The 11577-nt window shown below is 35.9% G+C and overlaps 1 protein-coding gene across 1 annotated transcript; it reads right to left on the minus strand.

Moving 5' to 3' along the window:
• Positions 1–348: 348 nt before the first annotated feature.
• LOC140150243 (phosphopantothenate--cysteine ligase-like) lies at positions 349–11362 on the minus strand. The gene is made up of 7 exons (XM_072172250.1): positions 11279–11362; positions 6958–7165; positions 6540–6628; positions 3833–3975; positions 2893–3107; positions 2136–2321; positions 349–793 (listed from the first exon to the last, which is right to left on the minus strand). Exons 2-7 carry the CDS (start codon positions 7138–7140, stop codon positions 605–607), a joined length of 1005 nt encoding a protein of 334 aa, XP_072028351.1. The 5' UTR covers positions 7141–7165; positions 11279–11362; the 3' UTR covers positions 349–604.
• Between the last annotated feature and the right edge of the window lie 215 nt (positions 11363–11577).

An 11577-nucleotide genomic window follows, 5' to 3' on the forward strand; every position in this document is an offset into this window, starting at 1 on the left:
ATACTACGACTGGCGTAATTCACACCTATCACTACGTAACTCGACATGAAACAATGTATAAACTATAAATTTTTGCAGAAAACCTTTTACAAATTAAGCGTACTGCTAACTGTCCACCGCGTATTATTTTCCACAACTTCTATGCACACGTTTGACATCATGCGTGATACACGATGGTTAATGCATAAAAGGAACCTTGCAACAGATTATATTGTGTCATAGATGGGCATGTCCAATATAGAGTATGCTTGTGCACTACGATAAAAAAACTTTTTTTTTTCAAACCGGTTACATCATATCTTGGTGCAACTCTTGGCAGGAACTTATTTTGTTCTACAGTAAACCGGGACAGTAAACAAATAAAACAGGTGTGTACTGCAAAACAACAAAAATTAGCTCAAATGTATCTATTTATAAAGATTTGATAGTGCACCAAAACAGTACTGAGCAAGTTAGCTAAAAGTAAAACCTTTGCCTTCGGATATAACTTACGTAATTGTGTCACTGCTACGTACTATGAGCATCACCAGACATGACACGAAACCTTAGCATTCATTGCACAGCATCACACTTTCAACACACATATTATTGCATCCTTGTCCCTCTATGTACTACCATTCCCATTTTCTGTTATAAATTGTGCATGTTGTTCTGTAAGTTTCTTGACAATATGTTCTTCAATGTCTGCTTCATGGCTTAATTCTTCTTCTGTTAAGGAGATAGTAAAGTGCTTGTCTTGGGTTACTATGGTAACCTGTCTTCGGCGATCCTCAAGAATGTTGGCGATTACCACCTATAGGAAGAAAACAACATTGTAGTATCACATAGGTTACACATCTATAAAAGGTGTAGGATAGTTTACTTTTCAAATTGACACATTCTGATAGGAAAGAAAAACTACTTACTTACAGATGGACTCTTTGAGTTATTTTAAAACAAAATACTTCATATGTAATTTTATTGGAAATTAAATTCACTTGGAATTTTGTTGGGTTTATTCACAATGTTTATTCTAGTTCAATAATTTATAGTCAAGGACAACATTTTTCTATTGAATAGTCACGAGTGCTCTCATGGAGGAAGTGATTTGATTCTGATGTTCAATCTACAGTGGTGCATTGAGACAAATCAAAATGTAAGCATGTATACAGCTTTATTCTGTAAGTTACTTTTACAGAATAAAGCTGTATACATTAAAATTCCTCAATAGATTCTTTATACTAGTCTAAATTCATGAATATCTTCCATACCCTAAAACAAGTGATCAAAAGTGACGTTTAAATAGCACCACAATAAGGGTGAAAATAAAGCTGCAAAATGATCAAAGTGATGTCTGTTTGTGAAATCTCTGTAACATATGTGACAAAGATTGGGGGATTTCCAGAATTTTACACTTATATAAAATAGTGCAAATGTGATGCCCCATCTTGAACTGCATTTATATGACTGCAGAATCCTCCACCCCTAATGTGTGTCACATGCAATACTTTGTTCAGCTTATAATTAGCAAAAATAACTTGATTTTTAAGTGTGTGCCAGTCATTACGCAAAGTGCAACTAGCATTATATAGGTGCTGCACTCAATTGCGTGTTTATGATTCTATATCAATAAGTCTTTACCATTTATATATAAGCCAAACAAAATATAATACAGCTTCTTTCAAAAATCAAGAACACCTAGTTCTATGAATCATTCATTGCCAAAGATTGAATATTCAACACTAAGAATAGCATATAGAGTATTATATCACTCATACATAAATTCTAGACAGTTCATTGGTTGATTACCATTTATCATTTTTACCATCAGCCTCTCCATGTGATAGTTTTTACCATCATAGTGCTGCGCCGTAGTGCGCCAGCGCCAAGCCGTGCGCTGACTCTTGGACTCGCCGATTTAGTTATGGGTGGACCCCAAAATGTGAAGTATATCACGGCAAAACATGGTGGTATGTTGATGAAAAAATGTATTTCCTACCTTAAATAGTATTTTAGTAATAGAATTTATGTAAGAGTGATATAAAACAAATATTAACTGTCTCGGTGGCAAGTGGAATGGAACAATCCATCTTTCACCTCGTGATTATATTTCGACCATCACACTCATAGACAGTTATTTGTATACTGGTACATACCTGATGGTTAAACTTGATCAATGCTTGTCTTGCTTTCTTCAACAATAGGTCCTTGTCTGTCTCTAGTTTAAAGGAGGTAACAAATGCTTTTGTAGCCCAGTGTCTCACCAATGGGGCTAGCATTTTAGGTACTTTACATAGAGAGATCTGAGGTGGACCATCTGAGGACTGAATCTTATGCTCAGGCTGTGTGAAAAAACAAAAAAGAAAGTGATAATATTAAGTTGCACCATATGGTAATTTCAATCAATTATTTCATTGATCCCCTGAAAGTAACATTCTACACATAGATGTTTGTGGATCTGATTTGCTTTCTGCAATTTCCCTCACTCAAAATGCAGTCCAAAAACTCAAAAGTCCAAGATGGACTGTATCATCATACTTTGTCCTCCTGCTCTCAATGTTTCACACGGAACTGAGCCACTTCCAAAGGAATCTACAAGTGATGATATTAGACTATCAATGCATTGCGCAGAAATCGCATCTTCCCTGTTGGTGAGTGCTAAAAAACGATCTATTTCTACCATTTTTACATCTTTTGATCCACAAATTGGCTTTTTATTGTGATTTTAGCCAATACCCTTCGAGTTATGTCGAAGTGACACAATATTTAGAATTGTCAAGATCTTGTAATTCTAGCAGTAAGTCCAATTAAAGCAAAAATTAAAAACAAAAATGTATTATTTGATTTGTTTCAATATTTTAACCCCGTATCAGAAGAGCTAAAAGACCTACTGATTACCATATCTTGACTTACCATATCTTGTCCTGGAATGTAGAAATCTGAGACAGCTGCAGCCAAGTAGAACATAGCCTTTGAGCCAGCAAAGTGTAGTGCTTCAGCAGCAGCTCTTAATAGATAGAGGTATTCCTGTAAAAATACATACTCCACAGACAGAAGACGCTTACTTGTCTTGACGGTTTGGTATGATTTGAGTAGTTCTAACATGTTTGGTGCTTTTGTTTGGTCCACTGAAGTTAACAAAGAAATTACAATTAACTACACTCAGTTTGACAATTCTAGCATGATTTAATCATCATTAAAGTATCATAGCTCAACATAAAATCCATCATATAATTTGGAATGATTTAAGTAGTTTGTTATGACAAAAATAATAATCACAGTCAATTTTACAATTGTTTACAATTTTGATAGTAAACTGAACTAGAAAATTAGTATTATGTAATGTAATTATCTGTATATTTGATTTTAACTTCACTTTTGCCTTTTCTCTAGTCTAGTACTTCCCGGGGTCACTCCCATTGTGGCCTGTACACCATCCGCGATAATCAACTTTTGAAAAGCACCCTAAACAAGGATTTAACCCTTGGCTAAAACAATACCCTAAACAGGGATTTTATTCCTTGCATCAAATTTCATACCCTAAATTTCATTTCCGCGTATTAGCAATTGCAATTTTGCTACCCTTTTTTCCAATATTTCATGTTTTTGACACCCTAAACGCTAAGTTATGCAGATCGTGCTTACCCACCGAAAAACTACCCTTTTACGCGTTTTCATTATCGCGGATGGTGTTACAGGCCACAATGGGAGTGACCCCCCCGGGAGTACTTCATCTTTCTAATTTTTTTGTGATCTTTTCTTCTAGAGAAGAATCTATCTAATTAATTGAAAATGAAATTGACAATAATCTGTTTGCATTTTGCAGTGTGAAGACTGTACTATGGGCACTCACCTGTTATTATTTGTGAGTTATCCGTTTCACTATCTATCTGTAACATATCTAGAAATGAATGTCTGCTGAAATGACGCATATAGGGCTCCAAACTTTTATGTCGAAATAAGAAGATCACAGCGTAGCCTTCTGAGAGAAAATATCTGGTATGATGAGTTATGGATAATAAAGTTAATCGCTGATACATCTGGATTTATAATATCCAACTTATTAAACCACTTCAGGGTGCTGTTGGGAAATTCAACATCATGTATCTAACAAGGTGAGCCACCAGATAAGAACATGGGAAAAGGTCCTGTTTTAACATGCGGGAAGAAAACCATAGCACCAGGAATAAACCTGCGAGGATGGTCATAAATCAACAACCATGCTCACTCTTGGCACTGTGGGGAAATGAACCCTGGCAGAGGTGAGAACCAATCCCATTATGATTATACAAATGTATTATTACAAAATGTCTGTCTGTAACATTCCTAGCTAAAATTTAAAATGGGGACTTGTTTTGCACAATTTACCATCCATTCTTTAAGATCAAACTCTGCTCTATTTGCCTCATAGGAGGCAAAATCGCATGGTGTTCCACCCAACTTTACTCTACTTTGCAGCAAGGTATTTTTGCTGCTGCTCACGCTGTGGAACAAAGTAATTCAGAGTGTTAAAAATAGCATTCATAACCGAGGTCATGAATATATGTGATGCGTGGGATCCCATCATATTCATTAGAGAATAAATTTGGAGAAAACCTTCTGATAATTACATACACTCGCTGAGCAGCAAGACCTTCCTCTAAGCTTTTAATCCGATAAGCTGATTATCTATTTGTTTTCATGAATTGGAAGACATTCTTTGATGTATTACTGAGCTCAATCATCTGAAATTACTGGAGCATGAGTCACCCAGGCTGGTGGCTCAGCATAGTATTTTATTAACAGAAGGTTTTCTCCAAATTCGTTTCCTAATGTAATATTTGTAAGCACAAAGACACAAATGCATGTCATTAATATCTCACAAATGCCTGCAAAATGCGTAATTGTTCTTTACTTATTTCTTATATCTTAATGCACAAAAAGTGTGAATAATCACCGCAAGTAAGCCCACATACTTGTGCATTGGGTTTTAAATGCATATTAAAACAGTGAACGGAAGATACATTTTCAATAGGCTTTTAAACAATATGTTATTTTCATGAAGCAAATTCAGTAAAATGGTGATAATGAATGACAATGACTTTGCACCATCTGTTTTACAGAAATTATGTGAAATCATCACAGTTTTTGTTGGGCCTCTGTATTTTTTTCGATAAAGTAACCTTGGCCCACAAAACCCTCCAATTCATACAATGACCTCAAAACAGATAGCACACAGTTTATATTATCTTATTAATAGGCATGTCCACTAAAAATTGAAGTACTTTTAAATTGATTCAGACCTAACTTATTGGATGGGAATTGATGAAAGAAACATTTTGGCGCTTAAATAATCTTAATCGGACGTTTCATTCCAGAGATATGGCCTTTTCGAGTGTCACGGTTTTATATAGGGCTGCTAGAACATGTTAAAAAGTTAAAGTCCAAAAGGAATACTAACAGAAAGTGCAACTTTAAGGTACTTTTTCTTAATGTATTTATTAACTATCTTATCTGGAACATTATATTTGCTTATAACAACATGAAAATAAGATCATCCTGAAAATTTAATCGATTTTGTTGACATACAACAAAAACTATAAGACCTCAAAACCCATGGTTTGTTTGTTGAAACCTCAAGCATGATCATAGATGGCCGCCATGGAAAATATCTCCATAGAGGAGATGAACAATAAGTGCATTATTTCAAATGAAAAGCGGTAGTCTTAAACATTGTTCAATCTTTTAAAGTCAGCACATTTTATCTTCAAAAATTATTATATTTCATCATGGCATAAGTTTGGTAACATTAATCACTACCAATTTTGAGAAATGTGCTCCAACTCAAGGGTTATCTTTACTACATTGAGCAATACACTGTGTGCATGGAAGCCATGATGGTCCCCGGTTTTTATACTCCCTATGAAATGGACATGGTAGTGAGAAGTGCACGGGAAGTGCATGATTTGAGATGGGCCATGTAGGCTTAAACATTCTTAAATTTCTTAACATCCTACACATTTTGTCTTCATAAATAGTTAAATTTTATGAGTATGTAAGTTTGCTTGTCTGATTCACTCCAAATTCGGAGATAATTGCGTTTGAACACCTGATGCACGGAATGGTGTCACTTCAACCTGTTGTAGTTCTCATCTCATTAAATTTTTCATTAAAAAAGTTGATCTCTTCATGCAGGAAGGTCCTCTCTATTTACTGACCAAACAGGAAAAAGTTTGGTGAATGTTTTCTGGTGGAATCAAGAATTTCTTGAAACACCCTGATATAGGCCTACATTTGGATCAAAACAAGTATGTACGCCATTTAACATGCCTGGGATTTCTTGTATCGATCAGTTTCTCCATAGACAATACGTGTGTGAGTGCACGCACACAGTAAATGAAAAATCGTTCTAGTGGAAACTGTATTGAGAGTGGGCATCCCTATTATTAATAATGCACAGAACAGAACAATTGCCCTTGAATTGCTCTGCACTACGGGGAGCAGGGATATATTGAACCATACATATACAGCAACATCTAACATAGCTACAACAAAAATAGCTGTCAAATACATAAGGATACTCTGCTGAAGCTGCACCTCTTGTCCCAGAGCTAAAATTATCAATAAATCGTACTGTTCTACTCTCCATAGGTACTGCAGTGCCCCCAGACTAAAAAAGAAAGAAAGAAAGAAAAAAAAATTACAATTTTTTTTACAAATGCATTAGTTACAGTAGGTAATAATATAGACCTAAAGTTCTTTTAAAAGTAGTTTTGTCCATTTGCCAAACAAATCATTACCATGAGTAATTGACATTCCAAAATTTCAAAAATAGCTGTTATCAAGATCTTGAGATACCCGCGTGCACCTCAATCAATGTGGGACCCTATAGATAAAATAACCCCGTGTTGTCTTACAACTGTTGGTCATTTAAAGCCCTTAAATTTTAGGCCTGCATTTAAAGATTGTATCATTTCTAAAGCATTCTGTACTACTTACAGTTATCAATACAACTTTGGTCTGTTTCTTGAAATGTTCCTCAGCAAATGAGTGCATCTTCTCCCTTTTCTCCTTATAGTTTTGTGGTGCATCATGGGTAGCAAAAAATTGCACCCAGTCATCTCCTACACTATCTGTTCTCTTCAGTCTGCTGCTCTGTGGTGGTGATGTTGGAGTAGTCATTGTCTTCAGTGTCTAGATCTATCACCTGTAATAAATTAAGGGTAGACAAGGTATTGTTGGTCGAAGCAACCTAAAAATCGATTTTCATTATCTAGATCAAGATGTTTTGCAAAAGTTCATTCTCCAAATCGTATACTTTGCAAACTTGCTTAATTTATTGTTGTTAACTGTACGTTTTACAAAAGTGTTGTTGTTTCAGCCCTCTTTACAACGTAACTCAAGAACCGCAGCACCTATAAAAGTATATCTGTGATATTTTAATTCTTCTACATTATATGCTCGCTATGAATTGAGCAATGCAGTTTTTGCCAAAGCTCACTACCATTCGTAAGATGCTGTGAACTACCAAATCACAACAGTTTAAAATAATTAATAACCCTAACCCTAACCGCCTAGGGGCTTTGGCGGCGACGGGAAGGGAAAAGAAGGAAGGAATAAAGAGAGAAAAGAAGGAAAGAAGTTGTTTGCTCTGGGTGGGAACCCGAGACCCCTCGCATGCCAGGCACACGGTCGGCGACACCTTGCCATGGGTCTTGGGCTTCGCTGGCCTATATATCACTTAGGGCGATTGCGTCAACACACCACGTGGGATGCATGCACGAACAGCGCATATATCAAGTAGTATTTTGTAGTATACGGTACGGTTAGGGTTAAAGAGCACTTGATTACAGAAAATGTTTGTGTGTAAATACCTATTTGGAGAGCGTCAAATGTGTGTTTCAAATATGTTTGCACACATTAAAAACTGTAGCAGGTATCACAATAAAAGTATACCACATTTTTTTATAAAGCTCTTGAGCCAAGCAACTCAAATATGATTCTTTTCAGTATTATGTAAAAAATATATCCCACTGAAGATCAAACATTTTTTTATGGAAAATGTTGCTATTCAATTTCCACTACCTCCCTAATCAATCTTCCTACTGGGAAACTAATATCATTAATTTTGGATTCCCTGTTTAATTATGTGTACCCCCGGGATGGTGAATTCTCAAAATGGTCTGCCAAAAATCACTTGCCCCCCCCCCCCTTTAGCTGTGACCAAAAAAATCTTTGCCCCCCTTTTGATGTGCCAATAAACCTTTGCCCTCCCTTTTAACGTGCAAAAAATCTTTGTCCCCCCTTTACACATGCAAGCTTTTGGGGATAATGCGAGCGCAGCAAGCAGGAAATTTTGCACATTTGAACGTGTTCCAGACATTTTCCTACACTTTTATATAATATAGAAACGGTGCCCAAAATATCTGTGCCAAAAATCACTTGCCCCTCCCCTTTCAACCTGCCAAAATCGCTTGGCCCCCCTTTCGACCTGTCAAAAAATCTTGGCCCCCTCCTTTTTGACTGCCAAAAATCTTTTCCCCCCTATAATTCACCACTCCGTGCAGTGTCCGAAATAAGGAAAATATGGAGGTTGTCCCGAGGATAACTAAACTAAAGCATAAATTTTCCTTGTCCTCAAAACATTTTGGTTGTCCCTAAAATGTGTCATATTTTTGAGTGCAAAAAATCAAATTTGTTTGATGTCTATGTTGTTCTGGAAAATCTGTTGCCATTCTGATCCCTGGGTTCTGATCATGCGGATGTCAAGCACTGCCACCATTGGGTAACGCAATGAAATGGTTAACAGAACGGGACATGATGTGGACATCACATACATTTACCATGTGCTAGCAGTGGTCTATAGATCTCGCGTAAGGATACAAATTACAATCAAACATGAAGTCAAAAGTCTAAATCTAATGTCAAGTTTTATATTTTAAATAAAATCATGATGATTTTTGAGGTAAAATATAGTGGTTGTCCAGGGGATAAGTACATGTACATAGCTCAATATGGTTGTTCCCAGTGATTTTTGGACAAGAGGATAAGTGCTTATTTCGAACACTGACTCCGGGGGTACACATAATTATTGCACCACCCCTAATTTCCTGACAGAAAATGTATACTTTTCTTGTACTTATGAGCTTTAGTTAACAAACAATTATATTTGTATCAAAAAGCATGCATTTTCAAAGAGGAAAAACTTGATACAACTCAAACACATCACATTCTCTTATCACAAAATAAATTATATATTCGGGTAAGTATAGACAACATAATTATGTAGGCCTCAGGGGGCCTCCCCGATTTGATGATGTCAACACCCTGTATTATAAATATTTTTTTCATAGCTCCATACTCCGTTGGTGAAATCAATATTCTATTGTTGACATAGATAAAGAAAGTTTACATATGCATTGTGAAATACATATGTGATCGAATATTCAATACAAGCACCTGGATTTTAGGTGAATGGGCTATTTGTGTTCCTTTATATAATTGTAATTTTCAAAATTAAATATATCACAATTTTAACTTACGATTTAAAAATCGTTACTCCAAAAATGCAGTAAAAATGTATCCAGAGTCAACAGCAATGGTCGCTAATTAGTGTATTGCATTTCAAGTTAGTGTATTGGAAACAAAACCTGGGGTTTACCTCAAAACAAATCGAATTTCGTTGTAATAGCAACACCATATGGGATACTGGAACATGCGCAAATCGTAATAATTTGTAGAATAGAACTTGGGGATGTCTCACATGATAGTCGTACTGGACCTACTGGTCGCATGTCATGAATTGGTCATCTTTTGTGTAACATAATGTTTTATGATAAAAATATCACCAATTTTGATTAACTTCAACACAACTTTTAATGCAAAATATTTTAGACCATTAAAAGTATAGGCCTACATTTCTGGAAAGCTTATATTACAAGGATGCCAAATCAACAAAGTATAATATCATAATACAGGGTGGGTAAGAAATACACAGGGTGGAACATCAACAAAATTAGGCATCTTTTGTGTCATGGTAAACTTCATTTCCTTTTTCTGAAAGCTATGTACATCAAAATAAATATGGATTCAGAAAGACATTGCATCCGGGCCCTTCCAACAAATTGGGAAGAAAGAGATTGGTATCCCTTGCGTTAAACATACAGGGTGGTCAAAAATTGTAAAATAATGTTAATAATAATACAGTATCAATCAAAACTTTTTTTCCTCCATGTCTGGCACTAAAACTAATAGCATAATTGAATTCCTCATCAAATTTCCTTAAAAATATGTGTACTTTTGAATAAGCAAGGTGACTCGGGCAAGAGATAGGCCATTTAGAAATGTCGGAGCATTACGTGTACACTTTGTATAGTAACATAGGGAAAACTGTCTTAATTAGCATTTAATTATTCAATTAATTAGTTACATCACAGTTGATCTACTATGAGGTAGATTAACAATCCAGGATGATATACGTGCAATTTGGTGTCCATGCTAGTTGTACTTTTTAAGATACAAAGGTTTGAAGTTTTCCATATTTTCACAATTTTGTGTACAACCCTACATGTATGGGGCTCACCCGCCCCGGCTTACCCGCCCCAGCTCCTCCATTGACACATCTTACATATTGAAGTATAAATCTCAAAGTAGTTGTCTACATGTAAATTGTAATTGACTTGGGGTTTTATGCATTTGACAAAGAACATAATTATCTACAAAATGACACCAAACTTTCTAAAATAGGTATCATACTTTTAGGATAAACTAAACTTGAAGTGGGAAGAAAGCATTTTCATGTTACGGCTCCTCTATTTTTGGGTGACCTATTTGTGACATGCGACCTACTATGCTTAGCCTGAGTCGCTCGGCCTATCTCGCACAAAATCGCCATGCGTAGCTATTGAAAAACGAGAGGATTTGCCGTACTATCCACAGCAATTTTTGACACGAAGATATAGGGATGATGACCCTGTGTGACATACACTTTGCAATTGCAAGTTTACACAGAAATGAATGGTAAAAAAATAACACAATAACAAATAATAAGGACCTCCCTCACCGATTTTTTTAAAAAGTCCGGACGATATACTGTATGTTATTTTTGTTACTTGGTCTAAAGCCCGGGATGTAACTTTTGTAAGCTTACCAAATTTAAGCTTACCAAGTTAAGTACATGTCAGTATGACACCATGCAGTCATGCACAGAGATTGTAATTTATACCATTATACACCAATATCCTGATTACACATAAGAAAATAAACATAATCTAGACAAGAAACCTTGAGAAAAAGCGAAATTTCCAGGAAAAGAACCTACCTCGTCATTTTCATTGACTATTTACAGCGCGTCTACCAAAACACCCTCATCGATCAATCAGCAGAAGTTGATCTCAGCAGTCATGATGCGATATGATATGATATGTTCAGACATGGTGGACGTGTTTCTTTCGAGCTCGCATTTTAATTGATTTTTCACGCCTTTTACCGAGAAAATGGACATGCCAATCTTCTCTGGACTAGGCCAGAAACTCCAACGAGTGCTCCAGGCTCTTGACATCGGCAATCTTGAGACCCCAGTGTGGACTTTAAAGGAAAACCGAGGTAAAATTTACCTGG

Source organism: Amphiura filiformis, chromosome 1 (genome assembly GCF_039555335.1).
Source record: "Amphiura filiformis chromosome 1, Afil_fr2py, whole genome shotgun sequence".
In the NCBI taxonomy this organism is placed as follows: Eukaryota; Metazoa; Echinodermata; class Ophiuroidea; order Amphilepidida; family Amphiuridae; genus Amphiura; species Amphiura filiformis.